Raw genomic sequence first — 27,360 nt, 5'->3', positions numbered from 1 at the left:
TGTTTACTAAGATAGCACAGATAACTAGAGGCATAGCAGGGATAAGAACCCAGGTGACTTAATTCTCAGTTCAGACTTGCATTAAGAAAGTCTTCTCGGGGCTGGGGATGTGGCTCAAGCGGTAGCGCGCTCGCCTGGCATGCGTGCGGCCCGGGTTCGATCCTCAGCACCACATACAAACAAAGATGTTGTGTCCGCCAAATACTAAAAAAATAAATATTGAAATTCTCTCTCCGATGTGATTCTGAAATCTTTGTAATGTTTTGAATAAAAAAAAAAAAAAGAAATTCTCTCTCTCTCTCCCTCTTTCTCACTCTCTCTCACTCTTTCTTTAAAAAAAAAAAGAAAGTCTTCTCATTTGGAAATATTGGTGAAGGGTGACAATTTTTAACCAAAAGAGTAACTGTAAATGCTATAGTAAACTAAATAGGTTAATTTGCTCCTGAGCATGCAAAAATCATTAAAATGAACAATAAAGTAACCAAATTTATCTTTGAGAAGACTGTTCAGAAATTATTATAAACTTATTAAGAAATAGTGATAAAATAATAATTCTTAGGAAAATGCTACATCCTAGTTCATTTCTTTAATCACCACTAATCTACAAAAATTCACAGTAACACTATTTTCAGAGGCTTGAACGCAACTTAAAATTTATTAATATATTTACATAATTTATAGTCTTTAAGCAATGGTCTCATAAGTATGGACTGTATGTAAGTTTACAAATTCTTATTTTCCCTAAATAAAAAAATTGACAGGATTTACATTAATTTCTTTACCCTCTCTTTCTTCTTTCTCATTTTTAAACTTCTGTTAATCCCTTTAGACCATATACAATTCATTTATTCCAGGAAGCTTCTCTAGGACTAATCACAGTGATGCCAACAATGTGCTACATGCATGACAGGGTTAAAAGCAACCCAGGGTGAGCCAGTGACCACTGCTTTGGTGTTAGCTTTCTGTGTGTAGCTGAGGCTAACATATTCCATGGAAAGTGCTTTAGAGCCAGCAAAGATGAATATATCTCCATCTGTCCTAGACATAACCCATTTCAGCTTCAAATGGTAACTGCCATCCCTCCACTTGCAATATCCTAAAATTGCCTCCAACAATGGTAACAGGAAACCAAGAAAATAACAATATCCAGTTTTTTTCCCCCTCAACAACCTGAAAGTTCTGAGTGTGGTGGCATTCACCTGTAATCCCCAGCCACTTGGGAGGTTGATGCAAGTTCAAGGCCAGCCTCAGCAAGTTAGCTTGACCCTGAATCAAAAAAAAAAAAAAAATGCTGGGGATGCAGCTCAGTAGTTAAATGTCCCTGATTCAATCCCCTGTATCAAAAATAAGTAAGTAAGTAAGTAAATAAATAAATAAATAAATAAGAGAATAACAAAACACACAAGTGCTAACTTTCCCTTTACAAATGAGTAAGACACTACTTTAAAACGCTAACCATTGCAGGAACTGGAATGGACTAATGCATTATTACTTTATATCTTGAAAATACAAATGGTTTACAGAATTATTTTCAATTAATTATGTTAAGCTATACAAATAACTAGGGAAAGGTCAGCATTTATTATGTATCTGGGAGAAAAAAATAACTGTTTAGTTAGCATTTATTTGTGCAGGGGTGGTTTTATTTTCCAGATTACTCATGATATTGGTTTTTAGAATAGAAAAATATTTGAATGCAAGCTTCAGTTATATCTGCAAACAACATTTATTTGGAATTTTTTAAAATAGTCTTTACAAGAAGAGCAAATTGTCACCTGCTTTGTTGTCAGAGACAGGCATCATTAAAGCCCATTTGAAGCAATTTCAATTCTTCCAGATTGTAAATGTCAGGAATGGAAGTGGGAAGTAAGGACCAAGGCAGCTTTTGAGTCAGCCAATCAGGTCATTTGTCAGTTTCTCAAAACTATAAAGAGTGATGTGAATGAGGTTTATGGATTCTATAACCATTGGACCTTGACTTTCTATGGTTGCAAGACCTTAATCAATCTGATGGGGAAAAAAAATGTCCCCCCCCCCCCGCCACGTTCCACTCATCTAGCATTTCACAAAATCATCAACTAGAGTGTAGATGAGACAACTCACTTGGGCCAGCTACCTTGTTTCTGTATGTAAAAGGTGGCACATATCTTGTGGAATGGTAGGAATATTTTTTTAATTGTAAGAGTAAAATTCCAAAGTGGATTAAAGAAATGCTTTTTAATAAAGTTAGCTCATGGAAATAAAGCAGGAAAGCAAAATCAGGATGAATACAGGAAGATAGAAACCTAAGTCTGAGATTAAGTAGCAGTTAATCTAAGCAAGTATTTATCTGTATATGTCAGAGGAGTGGGGGATCTCTTATCAAAAGGAGGAATTTTCTTCCTTTTACTGAAGGAGGAAAACTGACCACTGCTTTCAGCTTTATTCAAAAGAGAACTTCTAAGAATTTGTAGGTAAATGTCATCAGATCATCCAGTCTACCTAAGATACTAGCTCTTCTTGGATCATTTCTTGTTTTCCCTAAACAGCACATTAAGAATTCAATTTTGAGCTGAGTACGGTGGTACAGCCTATAATCCCAGTGCTCAGGAGGCTGAAGCAGGAAGATCTCAAAGTCAGCCTCAGCAATTTAGCCAGGCTCTAAACAAGACCCTGTCTCAAAGTAAACAATGAAAAGGGTTGGGGATGCACATCAGTGGCTAAGTGTCTCTGGGTTTAATCCCTGGTACAAAAAATAAAGTTCAATTCTGATGATACATGTTATCTTTTAACAGATGAATCTTTATATAATGAGCCAAGATAAACACAAACATGTGTAATTATTAATCACAAGTACTAGAATTAGCTTCCACCCCCCAATTTTCCCAATCACCACCTAAAAAAGAAGAACAAGACTGTTGAAGGTAGCTAACTTTGTGGGAAAATCTACTGGCTAGGTTTTTTTTCCTCTGCCTAAATGTAGGAAACATGTGCAATGCACTGGGAAAAAAACTGTTGTTGAGATAGAAGAATTGCTGTATTACTGCCCCAAATCAATAATGCACTCAGAAAAGTTGTGGTCTTTATTTACACAGCATATAGGAGCAACAAGTATCTAAGAGGCATATTGATATTAACCCTTGATAAGTATCTTATGGTGGAGAGAAAAGAGCATTGTGTTCAGACACCTGGATTTCAGTGTTGGTGCTGTTATTGACTATGTGAATTGGGTCAGGTCATTTGCATTTTCTAAGCTTCAGTGTCTACCTATATTAAATGAATATAATATTGTTAATCTAAAGGTTGCTGGAAATTTTGAATGAGTGTAAAAAAAACTTAGAAACCAGAACAGGGTAATCTGCAAAAGTATAGCTTTATTATTATTCACCCTTTTAGCTATTACCCAAGAGCAAGTGGGGCACAAATGGAGAACATTTATGGCAGGGGATTCTAGGACTGTCACAGGGCAAACATCCAGCTCGTACTAGACACAAGGCTGTTTACCAGATTGGCAATTATCATTTTATCTGGAACAATCTACAGGAAGGTTCTGCTGCTATGTCTTGGACCAAGTCTTGCCTTGCTCCTCTAACTTGACTAAAGATGTTGCGAGTATCCATGTGGTGTCAGATGCCAGAGTCCTCAACATCAGGGCCAAGGAAGACAGAAATTTACACACTGTATCCAAAAAACATTCTTGCTACAGAAACAGCAAATTCTGTTCCACTAACAGGCTCAATGTGGGACAGGGAAATTTTCTCAATTTCCAATAAGTTAGGTTCTTGGACTTCCCAACAATTCCAGCTGGAATCATTTTTTTTTTTTTTTTTTTTGGACTTGAGGAACCAAATTTTCTAAGTGAAACCATTTCATTCATCAAGTCCGGATGGAGAATTCTAAGCTTCTTTCCAGACTTTGGACCAGTAGAGAGCCCACAGCCTCAGCCCATTCTTGGTAGGTCTTGCCCACCTCATTTTCATTCTGCTTTTGGTAGATGAAGGGTTGAGGTTGGCCACAGTCTAGTGAAGACTGGAAAGCTACAGGCTGTTCTTGACACATTAATTCAGTTGGGATCATGGGACAAACCTATTGTTATGGTTTTGATTTGGTGTCCCCTGAAAGCTCACATGTGAGACAGCACAAGAAGGTTTGGAGGAGAAATGATTGAGTTATAGACTTAACCTTACCAATGAGTTAATCCCTGGTGGGATTAACTAAAGTGGTAGGGTGTGATTGGAGGAGGTGGGAATTAGATTGTGGCTTTGGTGTATATATATTTATATCTGGCGAGTGGAGTCTCTCTGCTTCTTAATCTCCATGATGTAAGCTGCTTCCCACTGCCACACATTCCTCTATGATGTTCAGCCTCATCTTGGGCCCCAAGAAATGGAGCCAGCCTTCTATAAACTAAGACCTCTGAAACTGTGAGCCCTCAAATAAACTTTTCCTCCTCTATAGTTGGTCTGGTCAGATCCTTTAGTCACAGCAGCGAGAAAGTTGACTAAACCACCCATAGAATAAATATCATGTGGTCAGCCTTGGTTCGAAGGTTACTGCTGGGGAGAATCAAGATGCTGTGATCTCTAAGTGCAGTAGGTATGAACAAGCAGGCGGGCCTCTATGCCCTCCACCCTGGAACAGCTCTTTAACATGCTGGGAAATCACCTAGCAAGTTTGGAAAACCCTCTTATAGGACATAGTTACCAAGGAAGAGAAATGCACAATCTTAGGGAGGGCAGAAATGTTCTTTAGGGGCAGAAAAAGAAAAGGACAGTGAGGTCTCTAGACCCTGTGGATTCACAGTAGAAAATCATAAGCAGGTTTAGAAAGAATATTTCTCTTCTTCAAACCGCAGTTAATAATAGTACAGATCTTTTCTTCTCTCTGGAGATTGGCTTCCTGAAAAACAGGATAAGCATGATGAAAAAGAGGATACCTGTGAGGTCAGATGAGCCCAGGTTTGAGTCCTGGACTCAGCACTGCCTAGCTGTGTGACCTTAGGCCAGTTACCAAGCCTATCTGAGTCCTACAGCCCTCATGTTAAATGGAGATATTAATAACAACTTCCTAAGATGCTGGTGAGAATTGAGTCAAATGTATATGAAGCTCCCAGCTGGCACATATATGTTCAATAAATCATTATTATTTTGTTTAAGGAAGCAGTGTCTCTAAATGTGATAGAGTTGATTTATTGTGTGGTCAAGCTGCACCTTAGCTTAGTGGGTAATATCAGGCACTTTGAAGTCAGAGAAAACTGCCACTTACTCACTGGGACAAGTTACTTAACCTCCTAAAACTTCAATTTTCCCATCTGTCAATGTGGATAAAAATAGAGCCTGTACTGTAGGTGGCAACTGGGTCTCTTATTCTTTCTTCCTTTTCTTTTTTGAATTTTTATTTAAACTGATTGATTGATAGATTATTTGATCAATGCTGAGGGCCTTCAGCATCAATGGGACAGGCCCTGTGCATGACAGGCATGCTCCACATGGCTTCTACCCCATAGGTACATGAGGGGGTTAAGTCCATATAGGAGGGACAGGAGAGACTCTGCCTTTCTTCTTTTGCAGCATATTTATCTGGAGCCTCACGTTGGAAATCTTTTGGAACTACAAAAATTCCTACTGAAAGGTTCATACAGGTCACTTCAAACTGAAGTTAATAATAATACAGAAAGAGTACAATACAAGCCAATGTGACTGTTTCTCATGCCAAATCTACTCCTACAGGAAGAGGGGAGCACAATTCATGCAGATAACAAGCTTCTAGTGGATCTTAGCATTAGGCAAGATTGGGAGACTGATGTCATGCTTAAGAGCACTGGTTTTGCTGGGGTTTGTGGTCAGTTTGCTTGGAGCTCTAGGAAAGTCTCCCTCTCCCCTCCCTATTCCTTGCAGCCTCCCTCTGCCCAGAGCAATAGTGGTAAGCTGTTGACATAACCAAATACCCTTTCCTGGCTTTCTCTCGAATCCTCTTTGCAAAGGAAGGTCATCCCCATACCCCTTTCCCAAGTAATATTGCTCTTTGTTCTTTTGCTTGCTTTTTGAGCTTTCTGCAGTCCTCTTCCTTTATGCTAGAGCAGTGTCCTAGCCACAGATGGATAGTAAACCCATGTAGTAAATTAGTCTCACCAGTACCTAATTTTTACTATTATGTAATATATTTAAATTGGAATTGCTTTGAGGATTGTATGACACTGTGAGAGCAAAGAGATAATATTACACCTGTCACTTGCTTCTATGTAATCTAAAGGCAAGTCTTTTCACCTCTTTGAGACTTAGTTTTTTCATGTATTAAATGGAGATATTCATTCATTCAACCATTATTTACTGAATATCAGTTGTGTGATTTACCTAGGATATACTCATATACATATCACAAGTTTGTAGTGGAAACTAAGCAGGATGAGGTGTGTGGTATCTAGCTCACAGTCAATACCCAAAAAATGTTGTTCTTTGGGGCCTATGAACAATGGAATGCATCATTACATTATCAGCAATTTCACAACTTCTAATAAAATAATATAGGAACTATTAACAAGTACTTAGGGGATATCACAATCCTGACTTTCATAAATTAGATATCATTCCCTTGGGCCTGGACTCAGCTATGAGCCTTCCATCTAGCCCTTAATGTATCACCTCATCTGGGCACAGCCAGTTAACCACTGAGGTTGATAGGTGGATTTGTTTTATATAACAGCCTCAAACACATGAAGTGTGTTTTTACTATTTGGATGGGAATTTTCTTGCTATTTCCTTTTTAAATATTCTTTTATTGTTTCTAGCATTCATTCACTCATTCATTCAGCAAATACATATGGATTTCTGTGTCAAGCATTCCTGCAGGTATAGGGGATATGACAGTTCACCCCTCAAAGTCTCAGTTCTCGTTAAACTGACATTGAAGTGGAGTATTATATATCACCCTCAACCCCTCTTCACACTAAACTGTAAAATGCCTGAAACCAGGGCTTTGGTGGTGCTTCTTCCTGTTGGTCCTCTGTGAAACACATAGCATAGTGTAACATAGTTTGGGATACCAGGATGCCTTCCAAAAAGCCTACACATTTTGATGGCTTACTATGTGCCAGACTTTATTCTAAGCATTTGCATAGACTATTCCATTTAATGCTCATAGAAACTTCATGAGGTAAGCAATAATTTGATGCCTGTTTTCCAAATATGACAACTGAGGCATAGGGAGCTTAATAAATGTGACTGAGTTCCTGAGGCTAAAGTAATGAAGCTGGAATTTGAACCCTAAACCTAGATCATGCAGATCCTCTTCTCATTCCACCCAGATTGTCCTCATTTTCAAATTGAGCATGGAACCCAGAGTCTTTGTCTTGGGCCTGAGTCACATTTTCCTGATCACAGAGTCCTGGGGTGCCCCTATGTGCTAAACTGAAAGCCGAACATCTGGGACAAAGCAAGCTGATCCTCATGGATTTGTTCATTATTGTGAGTCACCTTGGTTACCTCAGGTAAGTTTAGCTGAGAGAAAAGGACTCAATAAAATCGCTTCTTTAGCGAAATGAGAAAATATACAAGAAATTTGACAAGATCTGAAGTACTTGAGTTCCTTGAAACTACAACGAAACCAATTCTATCCATTGAAATCCCAAATAATAGAAATAAGACGCATGTCAGCTGCTAGAGGCCCTAATGTTTATAATATAATCTCCTCAAATTTGTTCTCAGGATACAGAACCCAGCTATCAAAGTCTGAACTGGATACCTACTTTCATTTGCAAGGTTGGTACTGGCAGGTCCATGACTTGGGGAGACATATATTTTCTTACCTGAAAAAAAATAAAAAAGCATGATTAACAATTAAATCTCCAGGGCTGGGTTAAAAACTGCCCAGCAGCTACCCAGGGGCACCAGATTGTCTCTCAGTGTATGAACATCTGGCCTATTTTCTCCTAATAGATACTAAAAATCAAAGGAGCTTGTTTTCTTAAGGCCCCTTAGAACTTGTTCCCATCTTACAGACAGTGTTCCTAATTAAAGGTCACTTTCTCAACAGTTCCTGGTCAGTCAGCAATGAATATGACTGATTGTCAACATTAGTAGGAATGTGTGAAGATCTCATAACAGTTGAGACTTTGATGATAAACCTTTGTTCATGAATTTTTGTCTAGAGGTTTCAGGAATAGGATAATGCCTGTATTATCAGTTTGTTTGCCAGGATGTGCCTGGCTTATAGTATAGGCTCACTAAATATTTGCTGAATTTGATCTGAAGTGTATATAGTCATTATGTTTGAAAGATGATGATTTGAGCCATGTGTGTTCTAACCAACTGTTGACTAAGGGCTCTGCTATGTGTATGCACAGGCATATATACAAACACAGTTGGTCTGACTTTCCCTCTGAATCCAGGAGGAGAATATTTTGCAAAAGAGTATTGGGTGGGAATTTTCACTGGTATCCCAAGCATGACATTTTTATGATTTACTCTCTGCATGCATTGCTAATCAAACTTTAGAAATGACACAATGGTATTTTAACAGGACATTTGTTGTGAAATATTAGGATGGAACACAGTCCTGAACTTAGGCACGCCATCCTAAACAGGCCCTTTGTGTACTATATCTTTAGTTCACAGTAAAAACTGCTTCCAGTAATTTCTCTCAGGCATAGAACCACAGATATGTACAGACCAGGGAACTACAAAAGAAAATTAATCCAGAGAACAGAATGCAGACTTGGTCACATGAATGTATGATTTATATATATATATATATATATATATATATATATATATATATATATATATATATATTACTCTATTACAAGTATTTCACATGAAAGTCAAATCTTTCAGCAGAGTAGATTACATTTTTACTGAAAGCATGGTTTATGCCAGTTCTTCCCTGTCCTTCTACAAAGCAGGAAGTCCTGTTTCTTATGGGTATTTCACATCTAGTAGACCCCAATTAAATATTTGTTGGGTGAGCGAGTGAATGATAAACTCAGTGATTCTTAAGGGAGTTTTCAGTTAAGGGGAGAGGTGGCTGTCAGGGGGCAATGACCCAAGGGAAACTGAGCAAGAGCAAGCCAGTGTAAAGGAGGAAGCCACAGACAGCCATCTCCAGACAGCCTCTCCAGTTGCTTTGAATTTTAATGTGTGGAGCAGATGGTTGGTATAGATTGCCCTTGTTTTTGCCCAGGAGCCTGGCATCATTGCTAGTTGTCAACCTGTTTGGAGCATAACATTTGAGCCTGTAGGTACGTCACAGAGCTCTGTTTTGCAAACAGATTATTTAATGGCTCCCAATGAGGTAGATGTGGGACCCTCCAATTTTAGGCAGCAGTCCATCATTTTTCTAGGGTTAGGCCAAGTCAACAGTCTGGGGTGAGTATTGAGGACCAAACCCATCTGGCTGGCCATCTATGTAACCCTTTAACCATTAAACTGTGAGTGTTAATGAAGCTTAGTGAAAATATATAGAACATTTACACAAAACATTCCACCCCCTCAGCAGAAGCCCTATGTCCAGAATGGCAGCAATTAGTCTTAGCGCCCATCTAATGCCAAGTCACTCCTGACCACAACCCCTCAGAGGAAATCCTCCAATTATCTCTAAGCATTTCCTTACAGTGGACTGATCTGGGAGGTAGGTTGAAAAGCAATCCTGTGCTTCCGGCTATCTGGACAGGGTTGCGATCCTCCCTCGTGGCAAATTTCTGAGGACAGTTTAGACATCTGTCTTGCTGGAGGAGACCTAGGAGAGGCTCACATTTCCCATCAGGCCGGGGCTCTGGAACCAGGTGCCCATCCGGAAAGACATGAGAGTAGCCAGGCTCCAGGGACCTGGGGCTGGCTAGGGAGGGGAAATGCCACAGATCCCGAGGCTGAACAGAGTGGGTCTCAGGCAGAGACAGTGGATACTGATTCACAGCCAAGGGACCAGACATATTCAAGCTGCTGTTGTTGGCACTATTTGCACGCGGCATTTCCAGCTGTGACTTTGTCCAAGGAGAAGAGAAACGCCACTGATTTGGAGGCATGTCACTATCTGGAAGAAAAGATTTAGGAGACATGTCAGGTGTTTACTTATAATTTTCGAAATGGAAGTAGCTTTTTTTTTCAGGTTAATTCATACTATATTTATTAACTTGAAGAAAATAAAGAAAAAATAAAATACACACACATTAATCATAGTATTCATAAACAGCCATTGTCCTCCTTTAGTTGTACTTCTTTCTAGGATTTGTTTCTATTCATATATGCATTCTCTTTACAACATGTATCATTATTAAAGCTGATTTTGCTTCATCAATATATACAAATATCCTCCAATAGCAATGAACTGAGCCAAACACCAACTTTTTAAATGGGTATACACTATTCCTATAGGAGAGAATAATGGATTAACAGATGTCATATTTGTGGGCAATTCAGTTGCTTCTGTTTTTTAAGTTATAGTAATAACATGGCAGTGAGCAACTCTGTACATACATCTTTGTCCCCTTGTCAAATTAGCCCCTTAATAAAACTTTTCTAGAAGCAAAAGTGGTTAATTTGTGTTTGGTTGCTGATATTGTTTAGCTCTATTTCATAGCTACTGTTCTAAATACACCTAATAGGAGGACTCCATAGAACATTAAAAAGGGTTTCACACTTGCTTGTTGTTATTCAACAGGCAACAGTTGGTCATTAATACAACTCAAGGTTTGTTTGTGTTTTTTTTTTTTTTTTTTCTCAGAGAAATCTGAGGCACAGAGATGTTAAGGGACTGAACCAAAGGGGAAAAAAGCAGATTAGCCCAGTAGGGAACTGAACTGTAGAAATGAGTGAAGGGTAAAAAATAGTAGTTGCTTGGACCTCATCTTTAAAAGCAGAATTATTAGGGCAAGTCAGTTTCTTCTTGCTCACTCTGTGTGGACACACTAGAAGGGAACAAAGTCTCCTTTAGTTCCATAGACACTATGTTAATTGTGCCTATTATAACTAATAGCTAAATCTGCTATCTCCAAGATAGCTTCCAACATGGATACATGTTTTCTCCATTCTCAACACCCACTCAGACAAAAGGGGAGGAGGGAAATAACTCTGCCAGATGGTGTTAAAATCCTGGAGCCTCTCATCTATCCAAGATATTGGAGGAGGGGGACATGAGTATGGAGACAAAGGAAGATTGGCTGACAGGAGATCCTGAGACACTGGGCCCTTTTCCCTCCATGGGCACCTCTCCCAGATCTCCTTAATGTTCAGTTTGACTGGATTTTGTACAAGATAAAAACATTTGAGAGGCCAGTACAGTTTTACAGGAGTGGCCCCACCCATTACCTTGGCTTTCTATGTAACACAGATATTTAAAAAAAGAAGCTTAAACCCACATGGCAGACACTCTGCTCAATATCTCATACCATTTACAATGAGCAATTGGCAATGGTGGGATTCTTCTAATGAAACCAAGGACAAGGAAATACATTAGGGTGTGTTCCCAGGGATAAATGTTATTTTTGAAAACTGATATCTCCAGGCCAGTAGCAATTCAGGGCACTGTGTGGTACAAACAGAGTGATTAAGTTGATTTCATATAATCACTGTCCATGTTTCATATTGGATGAAGGTACTGCATGTCCTAAGCACAAATTAGAAACAAAGCATAGCCTCTGAAAACGGACAGTTTCCATCTGGACTGTCCTCAGAGATCTCATACATATGACTTAGATGCTTGCTAAATGCTTGAAATATAAAAATCAGGACCCAGGGTGCTTTGAATATTTTTCTTAACTGCTTACCTACCAGAGTTTTCTAATAGAAATGTTAAAGGGAGTAGGTAGTGTGCCATTGTTTAAGTCCTATGTGGTCACCTGGTGCTCTAGAGTACAGTCTGAATGGGAGCTTGGAGGGATGCACAGGATGTCTCAATTATGAGTTCACAACAACCCAATAGCTATAGGTGGCTTGGAAAAACTCACTCTTCCAGACCAGGCTTGGTTGGTGGTGGCCCATGGTGTGGAGACACTACATTTGAGTTGGCCATGCTTTCTCAGGTTTCTTGAGCCAACTACTCTGGCAACCATGGCCACCTTCACTGTGGATAGAGGAGAATATCTCTTCATATCCTTAACTTACTCAAGGTTACTGCTTACTAGAAGTGGCTCTGGTGACATTTCCACTCAACTGTCCCCTCTTAGCTACCTCTAGAGGGGTGTGTGTGTGTGTGTGTGTGTGTGTGTGTATAGGCAGAGGAAGAGAGAGAAAGAGAATGAACACACCTCAGGGATGATATTGCAGCCTTTTCAAACCACAAACTACATTAACAGATAAAGAGCATGTGAGGAACATTTTGATTCAAAGACTCTTGGGGTAGGTTGGGATTTTTCTTTCAGTAAGAATCCAGATGGCTTTCACTCCATATACTCTGACCTTGGACATTAGACCATACCTTTTGCTCCATCCATGCTTCTAGTGTGTAAGTGTGTGCTCTTAATCATTTTTTAAAATTTTTTAAAAATATTTAATTTTTAGTTGTAGTTGGATGCAATACCTTTATTTATTTATTTATTTATTTTGTGGTGCTGAGGATCAAACCCAGGGCCTCGCATGTGCTAGGCAAGCACTCTACCACTGAGTCACAACACCAGCCCTGCTCTTAACCAATTTGCATGCTGCTCTGCTCAATATGGAAAGGTTCAGCTTGAAGGGATGTGTGTATGTGTGTGTGTGCATGTGTTTGTGTATATGCATACAATTTTGCAATTATGTATTTGTGTGCAATTTTGTGTGAATATGTATGTGACTGCATATATGTGCATGCATTCATTGAAATGGCATTTAGTCATGTCTTACCACATGTCAAGAACCCGCACAAATTCTGGGGACAAGACGGTGAACAAAAGAGAAATGATCTCATCTGTCTTAACGTTTACTTGGTAGAGGAGAGGGCCAATATCAAATAAATGAGTAACTGAAGAAATTATAGGATTACCACTATGAAGGAAGTAAAGAGGATGTAGTCACAGAAAGTAACAGGATATCAAACTTTGGACTAGAAATCCAGAGAGAGTTTTTCTGAGAGAGTAGTATTTAATTTTTGTATGAATAGAAATTTGTTTGGAATAGGGAGTCATAGCCATCACACGGGAGCCAGGGCTACCATGATGGGATAGAGTGGAAGATAGTCTTCTGGCATAAAGGCAAATGCTTACATGCTTCTAGACATTTCAGGATTTTCCAGAAATATATATGGGTAATTCCTGAGGCCCTTGGTCCTAAAACCAGGCCTATGCACAGAGCACTAATCTTCATTTCTTGTTCTGCCTCTTTGGATGAAAGTGGTAGGCCATTTCCTACCTCCCAAGCACACTCAGAGACATCACTAATTCTTACCCATATATACTCTCTCTGGATTTCTAGACCAAAGATTGTTATCCTGTTACTTTCTGTGACTACATCCTTTTTACTTCCTTCATAGTGGTAATCCTATAATTTCTTCAGTTACTCATTTATTTGATATTGGCCCTCTCCTCTACTCAGTAAATATTAAGAGAGGTGAGATCATTTCTCTTTTGTTCACCATCTTGTCCCCAGAATTTGCACAGTTCTTGACATATGGTAGGACTTGACTAAATGCCATTTCAATGAATGCATACACATATATGCAGTCACATACACGCTCACACAAAATTGCACACAAATACACATAGTTGCAAAAATGTATGCATACACACAAATACATGCACTCAGTCATGTGCATGTGTGTGTTTATTTGGGGATCTGGTTCACTCTTTTATAACAACTTACTTTCATAAGAACTAACTTAGGGTCCCATGAGAACTACCTTCAAACTGAACTATCCCTTCAAACTGAACCTTTCCATATTGAGCAGAACAGCATGCAAAATTGTTAAGAGCACAGACTTTGAAGTCAGACAGGCTTGGAGTCCAGTCCCAGATCTTTCATATCCTAGTCATGTGACACCGAGCAAGTCCCCTCCCCCTCTGAGCTTCCTGGGACTGTTGTGAGATTGGATAAAACAATCCATGCAAAAGGGCTTAGCATAGTACCTGGTATATACTAGGATCTCAATAAATAGTAGCTCTTTTATTCATACTATTAATCATTTCAGTTTTAAAACCCCGTTTGGCTCTTTTTTTCTGGTTTGCAACACTCAGCATAATCAACCCAGGAAGAAACAAGATGGTAATTAAGGTATGAAGCCTAAAGAATCCACCCTGCCATTAGTTACCTAGTGCCAGAGAATGTAAAGGAAGAAAGGACTGAGCTGGGAAGCCCACAACAGCAGCAGAAGTTGCAGCACTTCAGGGCTGGAATGAAGGATACAGTAGATACTGGCTATACAGGAAAGATTTCAGAAGCCTTTGCTCAGTCTATGTCCATCCCCAGGGAATAAGATATCCAAAGTGGGCAGGAACAATTTGTAAATATAGATTAGCTTTGGTTTACTGAGCAATGACTATGGATCAGATGTTTTGCTTAGCACTCTGTATATATGAGCTCATGTGATCCTCACAGTAACCAAAATGAGTAAATAGAGTCTGAGAGGTTAAAGTAACTTGCCTTAAGGCCACATGGTCGGTAAGTGAGAATGCTCATTCCAAACCTCATACTCTTACTGGCTGTGCTTCCACAATATTCCAAAGAATGCAGTAAGCTGGGCACTTTCACACACTTCAGGGAGTTGAGAAGTGACAGATTGGGATAAACATCTCTGGGGAGCAATTCTCCAGCATATATTAAAATCCTAAAATTTGTGTGTACACTTTGACCCAGTGTATTGTTTTGTTCCCTCATTGTTATAGCAAATGCTTGAGGTTGGGTAATTTGTAAACAAACAGGTTTACCCCATTGAAAATCTAAACATCATGACACCAGCTCTGGTGAAGGCTCCTAGCTGTATAACAGTATGGTGGGTGGCCTCAAGATGGGGGAATTGCAAGAAAAGAGAGATCATATGGTGAGATAAGAACCAGAGTGATTCAGGGATCTGGTTCAACTCTTTTATAACAACTTACTTTCATAAGAACTAACTTTGGGTCCCATGAGAACTACCTTAATCCCTTCTGAGGACAGTTCCCCCAATGACTGGAATCCACATCTCAAAGATTCCTCTAATTCTCATATAGCCACATTGAGGACCAAGCTACCAACATGTTATGGTTTAAATTTGGAATGTCCCCCAAAAGACTCATATGTTGAAGGCATGGTCCACAGTGTAGTAATGTTCAGGAGTGGGGCTTCTGGGAAGTGATTGTATCATAAGGACATTGATCTCAGTGGTGAATTAACCTGTTGATATCTGAATGCACTACTGGGAGATAGTGGAAACTGTAAGTAGGTGGGAATGGTTGAAAGATTCAGGTCACTGGGGGTGTGCCCTGGGGTGCCTATATCTTGTCTCTTGCCCCTTACTCTCTGTCTCTGCTTCCTGGATGTCATGAACTGAGAAGCTTTTCTCCACCACACCTTTCTGACATGATGTTCTGTCTTACCTTCATCCCAGAGCAATGGAGCCAGCTGACAACGTACTGAAACTGTGAGTCAATATACAGTTTTCCTCTTCTAAGTTGTTTATGACAAGTATTTTGGTCACAGTGATAAAAACTAACATACAACAAATAAAATGTTGGGGGACACACTTAAAGCATATCCAAACCATAGTACCCAGTCATTCCACTCACCACAATTTATTTTAAAGATGTATTTAATGTAATGTAATGCAAACATTTAGCTACAAGGATATTCAAAGTGATATTTATAATATAATGGAACTAACCATAACCTAAGTGTCCAAATATTTTAGTAAGTTTGATATATCCATGAAATGGAACTCTATTAAAATTTCATTGTCAAACAGACTTATTGTCAAATAAAAAAGCAGCTTATGCAAAGTGATGCTATGTAAAAATTAGCAGGTGTGATTAGATGTTCATGTGTTTTTTTCTTTCCTGAATATGTATCTGTATTCTCTAAATTTTCAGATATGAACACATATTATTTTTATAATTAGAAAAAGGTCATTTTAAAAATATATTTATTTTATTTATTTATATGTGGTGCTGAGGATTGAACCCAGGGCCTCACACATGCTAGTCGAGCACTCAACCACTGAGCCACAACTCCAGCCCCAGAAAAAAGCTCATTTTTGAGACAGAATCTTATATGACATGTTGGAAACTTGGTCCCCAGTGGGGCATTGTGAGAGGTAGCAGAATTTTTAAAGAGGTAGACTCTAGTGAGAAGTCATTGAGAGCAATGCCCTGAAAAGGATTAAGGTAGATTATGCCAGTTTGCTCTGTTGCCCAGGCTGCCCTTGAACTCCTGGGCTTAAGTGATAATCCTGTCTCAGCCTCTCAAGTAGTTGGGACTAGTGGTACATACCACTGCACACAGCTAAGCTATTTTTTAAGCAAAAATTTAAGAAACCATTTGATCAGTGAATCTCCTAAAAGTGAGTTGACAGTTGTAAAGACCAATCCATAATTGCCTGATTTCCCTTCCATTCATCCTTTCTTCTTTCCCACTTCTCTTTGTGCTGTGTGTGTGTGTGTGTATGTGTGTGTGTGTGTGTGTGTGTAAGACCAGTCCTGATTTATGTTGAAGGTTAAACCAGACACACATGCGCACGTACACACACACACACACACACACACACACATATATTTTGTCCCACAAATGTCCAAACTTTGGCTTGTCCAGTCTGTACACATTGGCACTCCCCTCTCTGCCAGCATAACTGGTAGCAATAATCCCTCATTCATTCACCCCAGGATCAAAGCAGGTAGTCCTTGAACTACCTGAAGTTAAAATAACACCACAAGCAGAGGGACAGCTTAGAGAAGAAAGTCGTGCTTTGGGATAACAGAAAACCCTGCTCAGTCCCAATCCCTCCTTCCTAGTCACATCCCTGGGGTAGCTAGTGTAGATTCCTTGAAGGTAGAGGTGAAATACCAAACATGTGCCTGTATCTTGAAAGTTGAGTGGCTAAGAGCTCAGAATATGGAATCAAGATCATCTGATGACAAACACTATAGTCACCCCCTTACTAGCTGTGGTATCTTGGACAAGTCACTTGATTCTGAGCTTCAGTTATCTCACCAGAAATATAAGCACAGAAGGAGTAACCAATAGGGTTGGTGTGAAAATTCAATGAGATAACCTATGTCAAAGCCCCTAGCAAAGGGCCAAGCACACAGGAAGTACACACTAAGTGTTAACTATTGCAAACATCTTCATGGGTATTAACCCTCTCTCTGTGGTGTTGTCAGGGTCTACAAAAGCAGGAGAGTAAAGTCAAGAGACTGGCTCTGGAGTCAAACAGACCTGGCTTTCAATCTCTATCATTCACTGGCAAGATGACCCATCTCTGAGTACTCATCATTGCTGGGTTACAGTTTCCTCCTCTGTAAAATGAGGACAAAGTGGTTTTGTGAAATATAAGCAACGCGCAGGAAAATTCACAAATACAAGTTTTCAGCTGGAGGAACTTTCACGAACTGGATAATGAGTACCCAGACAGAAGAACAGAATGTGATTAACACTTCAGAAGGCCCCCCTCAGGCACTCTCTCCATCACTAACCCTGACAAACATCTTCTAATAAGACCAAATACTGTCTCCTAAGATCATGGATTTAGTTTGCTTATCTTTGAACTTTATAAATCATAGTGGGTTTTAAGGAATGAATTAAGTGTAATAATTTTAATGTAGTGTCTGGCACCTAGTGGAGGCACAAAGTTGTCAATATTCACAGGCACCATAAACAGCCAGCATGACTATAGCTTGTCTAGACACTCACACTAAAAGAGAAATGTAGTGTTTCTTCCTACCCTGCTAATCATGACAGATGGAAGGCAGGGAAGATCCACTGGGACCTTTTGAGACTGGTTAAAGAAGATCTCTAGGTGGTCAGGTATATAGCTTCTTTTCTCTCAACAGTTCTTGAGCATGTTACCAGGCCTGCTCAAGACTGGGGCTGGGGGTGGTTCAGGAGGAATATGGGTTGAGAAGTACACCAAGACTGTGTCCCCCAAGAACTTGCACTTATTGAAGCTTCCCCAATTAATGACTGAAAATTCCCAGTGTCCATCAAAATGGAAGATAATCCAAAGATACCTTCAACTTATATTTTCTTTTCTGAAGTGCAGTCCATATGAATTATACACAAGTAAATTTAAAAAATAACTTTGATTTTGGAAGGGAAGCCAGGAAATTCAATGGCTTTTCCTAGCCACACAGGTCTCTTGTGTTTGGGCTTTGCATATTTGACTTGACAGAGTGCCCTTAGAATGTGGGCAAGTCTTTGACGGGAGCCCGTGAATGGGGATCTGTTCTCCTCAGTCTGGTTTAGCTGTGACTGACCTGCAGGGGTTAAGAGGATGCTAACTAACAGTCAGTAATGAAAGGCCACTTTATAGGTTTCCCACCATTTTCAAAGCTGTATGTGTGTCATTTAACACGTCCAATAAGAACCTCAGCAGGACTGGACTTCTTTCACGGAGCCCTCCCCTGAGGCAGCAGAGTTCGTGAGAAACTTGACTCTTAGCTATGATAAGAGGGGCCTTGAGGGAGACAGTCTTTCCTTCAGTTGCTCAATCACCAGACAAATATTTGCCTAGCCCACACCACCCTCCATGAGGGAGGCAACATCTTCAGAGTCAGGGGATTTGTGAGATTCTCACAGGGAAAATGCAACAAGAAGATAAGGGAAGAAAACCACCTATCTGTTTGGCTTGTAAAGGCTGGCTTGGCCTAGAAACAGGGGCAAGCCCAAGCTCCCAGGCATAAGCTTCACAGAATTCAATCAAAGTAAAGTCAGAAGGCATAAAAAACATGACAGCAGCCACACAGCAGGATTCCAAAAACCTTGGAGGCTATAGGAGAGGCCTGCATTCAAAAAACATGTCAGCCTTTGGCATCATCCACACAAAAGTAATTAATACCTATATAGCATTCACTACTTGTTACCTGACATGCTTTATCTAATTGACTCCCTCAAAGCACTCTCCTATAGTTAAATATTTGATTTTAGCAGTAGGGAAATTGAGGCATAAGCAGAAAAGTAAGATGCCCCGAAATCATACTGTTAGGAAGTAGTGGAACTGTGTTGGCATCATACTACATAGTTCTAAAGCTGTGTACCACACCATATCTCCTCTCTACAGTGATCCCTATGGTTTGAATATGACTTGTCCCCTCCGAAATTCATTTTAGGATTTAATGTCCTCTGTGACATATTTTGAGGGTGGGCACTTAATCTAACTATCATGCTTAGAGGTGAAACCTTTGGGAGATTATTGGGGACTAGATAAATTTATCAGGGTTGGGGCCCATGATTAAATTATCGGTGGCTTTATGAGAAGAGGGAGAGAGACCAGAGAACACATATGCTCTCTTAGTCTCTTGTCATGTGATATCTGCACTGTCTTGGGATTCTGGCAGCAAGACAGTCATCACCAGATGTGAGCCCTCAAACTTTGACCACAACAATCTCCTTCCTTCATAATTTACCCAGTCTGTGGCATTGTGTTACTAGCAACAGAAAAATGGACTACATACCCCATCTTTAGGATCAATACCCTATGATTCAAATCATAGTTTCATTCATTCCAGCAATATTTATTAAGTGCCTCCCGTAAGTCAGGCATTGAGCTATGTACTTAAAAAGCAGTAATTAACAGACTAAATCCTGCTGCCATAGAATTCAGACTAAAGGGTGTGCAAAGGAGTCCAGAAGAATATATATAATGTGCTTGGTGGTGACAAATGCTGAGAAGAAAAACAAAACAGGGTAAAATGACAGAGTAGGGGTTTCTCATTTTTACCACATCACCCAAACAATTCATGCCTTTCCACGAGTGTACTTAACCCACAAGATTCTCTGAGAAAATCAAGTCATTTGACTGGAAAAATCATTCCTAGGAAAGAAGTCAATTCTGCTATGGAGAGTACATCAGATACACACTAGTGCTCTGTCCAGACCAAACAGCAGAACCAGAGTGACAGTATCTGGAAACAGGTGAGCTCTTTGCCCACAGGCAGAGGCCCCATGTGTCCACTTTATACAAAGTGTCCCACTTGGAGGCCCACAGGTCCTCCAATGGAAGCAAAACATTTAACTTGTGGGCTAGGTAACCGAAATAAAAAGCTCTTAAAATCAACCAGACTTGGGTCCATTTGCACCTTTCAAAAAAGGTAATTGGGAGCCATATTGATTCTCATCTGGCAGGCAGGGGTGCCTCTATTAAGCATAAGAGGCCCAGTGACTAGGGCCTGTGAATACTTGTAGCAGTCCACAGAAGTGATGTAACTTATTTCAAAATCAGAAGAAAAAGATGAATGTGATAATGATACCGATTAAAAAGGAATTCAGCTTGGTTTATCCTCATCTCATAACAGCACAGTTATAAAATATAACTTTTAATACTTTTATGGATCAAGGGCTCCATGAAGGCAAAAGTATCTGGGGTCCATGAGAGACGTATTGTGGCCCCTGCCAGATTAAAATCATACTTTCCCCCAAATCTGCATGCTTTGATGTGCACATTGTGACATAGCTCTGTTGAGCAATATGCACCCCTGACCCGGAGAAGGGTGGGAGAAGGATGTGGCAAGACCCTTCATTAGTCTCCCTCTGGCCCCTACCCTTGCTCACAGATTATCCACTATTGGTTGAAAGGAGGCTGAGAGCATCAACCCAGGACATATTTATCTTATCATGGATGCTTTGGTGTTCTTGCCCTCTGGCCAACAGCAAGAATAATATTACTGATTGATGGTAACAGTGAGTAGTCATGAAGCTCTTATTGTATGCTGAGCAGGGAACCTAGCACTAAATGCAGTTGAAGAAATAATGAAATAAGTGAACTAATTTGATTAGACAATGTCCATTTTTTCATTAAACTTCTAAGAAAAGGTGTGACTCCTCACTAGGCAGTGTGACTTGCTTTTAGCAAACATACACATGCAGAATGCATTAAAAACTGGCGCTTACAGTGAAAGCTTGGAGAGGAAATTGCAGCCTCCTCCCTCCTGAGATGCTCACCATTCCTCAGGATCACATCTTCACTCTGGCTTGAGGAGTTCAATCCTTGGGGCCTCTTGATATTGCTCAGAGCTCTTGAGAAGTGCTCATCCACGACACTGTTGATGTCTCCTTGGAAATAAGTGAAAATGACACACTGGGAATTCCATTCCGTCTTTATGGGCTTCTGACGATCTTTGAGTTGCTGGATGTCGGTCTTGTTCATCTCTGCCATTGTCAATAACACAGGTGATGGCTGCAAACCAAATACAAAAAGTCACTGGTACTATTTCATCAAGGGGTTTGGCTGTTGTTTAGTTGAGCACCATCCCTAAGGGCAAGCAATTTCTTCCTACCAAGTACAGGCTCTCACTAGAGCCCTGGGGAGTCGCTGAGTTCCTGAAGGTCAACAACAATGCTGTGTTGAACTGTGAGCAGCTGAGGAGCTCAATCTGATCAGCATTCAGGAAACAACCTAAAGCTCTACCAACAGCTGGAGGTGGCCTTCTCTTACAAATGAGAATTGTGAAACAACAAGACTAGAAAAGCAACAGGAGATGTGTCTGGAGGACACTAAGGCCAAATAGCAATGTAATTTGCCTTCTGGTGAAGTTTCTTCTTCCAAATGAATGAGCCAGAGTCAGCCCATAACTACTTAGAGACACAGGCTCCCCAAGAAAGGACTAAGCAATGGGTACTGGACAATTTCAGCTAGCATGGCAAACACTGCTTTGCAGCATGACTATTTCAATGCAAGAGGATAAAACCCATGAAATTCTGCCCTAATCTATGTAAGATAGTGTCTTGCTTCCACCCAGACTCTGACTTAGAAACTTAACAATTATAAACAATATGAGCTCTAAGGCTTGCAGACGGATATATTCTGAGCCACATACAGATCTCAAAAAATGTGGGAATAAGTTGTAGCAACATTACTGGAAAGCTCCTGAAAGACCATAACATTGTCAATTCTGTTCACTATCATATCCTCTGTATCTGGAACCATGCCTGGCACAGAGTGGATGCTCAATAGCTGTTTGCTGAATAGATTTCAAATTGGAACCCCTTGGTGGCTTCAGCTGATCCCACCTTATGAGTTCCTTGAGGACAGGGACTGTCCATCTGCACCCAATCCAGGACCCAGAACATGGTGAGCACTCAAGACATGCTGTGACCTTCTTTAACTAGGGAAGTAGCCTGTCTGAATGCCTCTTACCTGGAGCCACCCAACCTGATTTGCCCTGTGCTCTGACCAAAGATGCGTTTAGTCTATTAATTAACTCAATAATTGGGGTTGAATAAATTGTTTAAGAGATCTTTGAGATTGGGAACTATTTCTTATTCATTTCTTTATCCCTAGTACCTAGCACAAAGTGGGTGATCAGTAAACAATGGCTGAATGACTGAATGTCATTTCATGCAGAGAAAGCACAACTCAAGGAAATTATAGCAGATTAGGAATCAGAAGACCTGGGGTTTTCCTTGGCTGTGTAATTTTGGGGTAACTGCATAGCCTTTCTGTGCTCCATATTACTCTTGGGTTTGGAGACTAAATAAAGGGTTTGGAAGAGTGTGAATTCTGCAGCCTAAGAAATGTCAATAGATCACAATGGGAACATTAGGAAGGAATTTGGCAGTGAGCAGATTTTCCAAAAAGATCTTTCAGAATCATTCTAGCCCCAGTCATAATTGGATTATGTTGTCTAGAGAAGCATTTGATTGAACATTATTGTTTTGTTTCTCCTGGTTGGTAGTCATGCTAAGCATAGCCAGGCATGACCTAAAAAAACAATTCAATTGTATCTTTACTTCAAAAACCATGTGAATGACCACTTTGAAAAAGCATAGTTTCTTATAAATTATACTTTTCTTACTATATGACCCAGAATTCTTACTTTTAAGTATACAGGGTCAAGATAAAAAAAAGCTATGTCCCCATAAAAACTTGTACATGAGTTTTCATAGCAGCTTTATTTCTAATAGCCAAATAAAGGAAATTACCCAAATGCTTACTACCAGGAGAATAAATAAACTAGCTATAATATGTTCATACAGTGGAATGAAAGCCAGCAATACAAAGAAACTAACTACCACTCCCCACAACAGCATGGATGAATCTCAAAGCACATTGAATGAAAGAAGCCAGTCATGAAAGGCCACATACTGTATGGAACATACATTTACATGGAAGAAGCATAAATAATCTATAGTGATAGAAGTCAGAACAGTGGTTGTCTGCAGAATGGAGACTGACTAGGAAGGGGCATGAGGTTGATTGTTACTATGTGGACGTATACATTTGCCCAAATTTATCAAAATGTACACTTGCGATAGGCATACTTCACTGTAGGTAAATTATTCCTGAATGAATAGCACAAGTATACTTAGATACTAGGGTAAAAGAAATACAGCAAAGGTGTTGTGAATAAAGTAATAAAGTATAAAGTAATGATAAATGTAGAGACAGCAGCCGTTTGAAGATACAGTTTATAAAATACCTATTCTGTTCCAAAAGCTATACACATATCTTCTCCAATCTTTATAACCCTCAAAGTAGGTATTATTATTCCCATTTTATGGATAAGGAAGGTAGAGCTTAGAGAAGGTGAAATAAACTACCCAGGCCACATAGCTAGGTAGTGGTAAAACTGGGATTTGAACCAAGGGTTCTCTGGCAACAATGTCTGTCTGATTTTTACTACCCTTTACTGTCAACCCAATGATTGTGATAGTGTCTCCCCTTCCATGGGCCTCATTCTCCATATCTATCAAATGTGGGGACAGGGTTGGCTTCTAATCTGTAGGGGAGCATGAGCCAGGACACTAATCCGGCCACATGGTTTCCTTCAGGGAAGGTAGGAATAAACTTTGTGCACTCCCTCATGGCTTTCCTTGAAGCCTCTGCCTCCAGCCACTAAAGACCAGCTAGGACCTCTGGAGGACTCACCCTCTTACTCTCAGAACTATCAGCATTCACTTCTCTAGGCTCAGGCTAGACCCAGTTCACCGCCTGTCTTTGCTGACTGCCTCTGAAAGCCATGTGTAAGGAGCTGGCTGGACTCTTGGGATATCATGGCCAGAATCATGTTTCAAATATCCTAGGATAAAGTCCACAGAGACCACAGACCACCTGGGCACAACCAAAAAAATTTAGAGATAAACTTGAAGGTGATGTTTCAGCATCATCACAGTGGATCCTGAATAAACCACAAGGTCTACCTCTGGCTCTCTGTTCCTCTTCAAACACAGTGGTCATGCAGAAAGAAAACTGTGGGTTACTTTTGTGGATCCAGTTCCCAAGCAATTCCATGGACTGCACTCAGCCCCCGGTGGAAGGAAACTGTATTTGAGAAATATTCAAATTCTGAGAATTAAGTCAGGCATGGTGGCACACACCTTAGTCCCAGCTACTCAGGAGGCTGAGGCAGAAGAATAACTTGTGCCCAAGACTTTGAGACCAATCTAGGAAATAGAGCAAGATCCTGGCTCAGAAAAATAATTGAATCTTTTCAAAATGAAAGAAAATTCTGAAGATTATCATTCGAGTTAATCTATGAAGAACTGCATCTTATGCCACCTGTAGAGAAACTTGAATAGCTTTATCCTCAAATGAACTCTGTAAGGGGTCTCTATCCATGTGTGAATTAGAAAGGAGGGTCTGACCTACAAGAAAGGGATTCTGCAAAGCTGCATCTAAAGGAATGTCTGTCAAAAAATATAAAGACACCAAGTGCTACAATGGTACCTACAAATGTTGCCCAAACTTTGGGGGGAAAAAGTCTTTGAACATGGAATCTGAAACCAGCCATTTGACTTCCATTCTACCACATGGACACCACATGGATGTTTTTACCACCTGTACCTAGCACAACAGGGGCAGGGTGGTAAGTCAGAAGGATTGGTTTTCGCAATGGTCACTTGGAACTGACCCCAAAGGGACCATATTGCATTTCATTGAACAAAATGTGTAATTCCCTCCAATTCCTTCCCAGTTGAATTTCCATCCCTCTTCCCCCTCAAAAATGTCCCCAGTTTCTCTTACCTTAATTCTGGACCATCACCTGAGACAGAGCAAGAGTCTGTGGCTGGGTAAAGGTGGGCTTTGATGGCTAGAGCTGCCTGTCTTGCCTATTCTAGGGCAGCTCAGTGCTTCCGGAAGCAGGAGCTCAGGATTCTTACCCTCCCTTGGTTACTTTCTACCCCTCTAGCTGGGGCTGTGCAAGGCGTTTCCTGCTAGCTATCTATTAAGAATGCAGAAAATGCACTCCAACAAGTCAACCTGGTTGGGCACCTGCAGGAATGAGGAAAACTAATAGCTCTTTTTTTTCTTTCTTTTTACATTAAAAAAAGTACTGTAATATTGTCTGGCCAACTTGTTGCTCAAAACCACACACGGGGTCAATAACAACTGAAACATCAGTTATGGGGCTTAGATCAAACTGATGTTATATTCCATCTTAGGAACTGAGAGTCAGTTTGGTTTATCTCTAGTTTCTCCTCTCCCCCTAGGAAAGCAAAGGGTAGTCCAGATCCCTAGATTTTCTGGACCTGTTACAGGCTTCTATGGAGTGAAGAATCCTATGAACCTGAAATATAGGAAGCCATTCAGGGATCCCAGCAGGAGGTTGGAGCCCGGGGATCCATTCTCTTCTCACCAAATGGCATCATCATTCAGGCCCCAAACCCCAGGGCCATTCCTATTCTTACTTCAACATTAATTCAACAAATATATTCCAGGAACTATTCTGGAAGGTCTGTTCTCAAGTGAACAAAACAGACCAAATCCTTACCATCACAGAATAAGGACTCACACACTGTATGTGTATGTATATACACACACACACACACACACACACACACACACACACATTCTATGTGTAATATCAGACAGTGTTAAGTACTGTGAAGAAAATTAAGCAGAGAAATGGGAATCAGAGATGCTTGGGTAGGGTACTAATGTAGAGAGGGTAGTCAAAAAAGAACTCTTTGTTAAGATGATATTTGAGCAAAACCCTGAGGGAGAAATCCCTGTAGAGACCTGCTTTCCTAATCCCCGAGGGAACATCAAATGCAAAACCTGACATCCTGGATGGTCTGTTCACAGAACAGCAGACGCCAGTGTGGTTGAAGAAGAGACAGAGTGGGCAGAGGGAGGAGGAGCCAGAACCAAGGAGACCCCATTTGCCTTTGACTTCTCCTGTACATGAAAAAGAAATACACTGGAGGGTTCAGAGGGGCACATCAAGTTCTGTAAATTCTGTCTTTCAAGCGCCTTTCAAGCCGTTCTCATTACCTCCCTGTCATTACCCTAGTTCAAGTCCACATAATTTCTCCCCAGGACCACTACCACAGCCTCTTAACTGGACTCCTTACTTCTACCCTTCCCCTTTTCTAATTTAATCACCCCAAGATGGTCAAGCAATCATTTTAGAACATACATAGAATCCAGGCATTCCTTGCAGTATGGCCTATAAGGCCTGCCATGACCCACTCCCTACTTTAGTTTCTGTTCTTATCTCTTAAAACTCTCTGCTTCATTCCATTCCAAACCCACTCACTTCCTGGCTATTCCTTGAGCAAGTTAGACACCCTCTAAATTTTACCCTTTCTATTTTCTCTCCCTGGAATGCTCATCCTGGGGCATCTTCATAACTTTTTCCACTCACTTCATTCAAATCTTTGTTCAGTCACTTCTTCTAAGAAGACTTCTCTATCCAGAGTAGCAGCCTGTCAAACTCTCTGTCCTGTCACTCTGCTTTGTGTTTATTCAGAGCACATTTCACCTCTTTACCTCATATTTCATATTTATTTGTTTATAGTTTCTCAGCCCTATGTAAAATAATGCCTGGCTTATAGTATGGACTCAGTAAGTATTTGTTAAATTAATGTATGAGAAGTATGGAGAGAGAGAAATTATTCAATATTATCACTAATAAATGTACAACTGCCATAATGATGAATCAATGCCTAATTCTAGGAAAGCTTATAGTTAGGAACCCTGACTTACTCAGGGAAGACAAGCACATTCCCTATGGAAATAATGCCTTGAGTTGAGATCTCATAGGCCCAGAAAGCTGAGGAGGAATTAACCAAGCCAAGAGGAGAGAGGGGGTGCTCTAAGCTTTGGAAACAGCACATGCAAAAGCGCTGAGGTGGGAGGGGCCTGGCAAATATGAGTGACAGGAGAAAAGGAAGCAGTGTATTTGCAGTGAGAAGGAAGATGGTGCAAGTTGAGCTGGAAAGATAAACAGAGAGCAGAGTGAGCAGAGCTTGGTAAGCCATATTGAAAAAAATTGTCTTTTCTCTAAGAAGAATAAAAAGTTATTGAAGCATTTTACAAAAAAAAAATATGTTTTGAAGAGTGTGGGGAAAGGGA

At 40.3% G+C, this 27,360-nt stretch overlaps 1 protein-coding gene across 1 annotated transcript; it reads right to left on the bottom strand.

The window, feature by feature from the left end:
• Window positions 1-5,685: 5,685 nt before the first annotated feature.
• Window positions 5,686-21,219, bottom strand: Vgll1 (vestigial like family member 1). The gene is made up of 4 exons (XM_077106513.1): window positions 21,006-21,219; window positions 9,586-10,005; window positions 7,724-7,783; window positions 5,686-5,702 (listed from the first exon to the last, which is right to left on the bottom strand). The coding sequence occupies exons 1-4, from the start codon at window positions 21,217-21,219 to the stop codon at window positions 5,686-5,688; spliced, it is 711 nt and encodes a 236-aa protein (XP_076962628.1).
• Between the last annotated feature and the right edge of the window lie 6,141 nt (window positions 21,220-27,360).

Source organism: Callospermophilus lateralis, chromosome X (genome assembly GCF_048772815.1).
Source record: "Callospermophilus lateralis isolate mCalLat2 chromosome X, mCalLat2.hap1, whole genome shotgun sequence".
Classification (NCBI taxonomy): Eukaryota; Metazoa; Chordata; class Mammalia; order Rodentia; family Sciuridae; genus Callospermophilus; species Callospermophilus lateralis.
Note: the sequence above shows the minus strand (reverse complement) of the source record. Positions and strands in the feature narration are given on the sequence as shown.

Bases quoted from the DNA above. Each gene is read 5' to 3' on its own strand.
- Vgll1 (XM_077106513.1), bottom strand. From the start codon at position 21,219: ATGGCAGAGATGAACAAGACCGACATCCAGCAACTCAAAGATCGTCAG. The intron at 10,006-21,005 runs GTGAGCATCTCA...CTTTTCTTCCAG, and splicing joins AGATGTGATCCTGAGGAATG to ATAGTGACATGCCTCCAAAT. The intron at 7,784-9,585 runs GTAAGGAAATGC...ATTTTTTTTCAG, and splicing joins ACCTCCCAGATCAGTCCACT to GTAAGAAAATATATGTCTCC.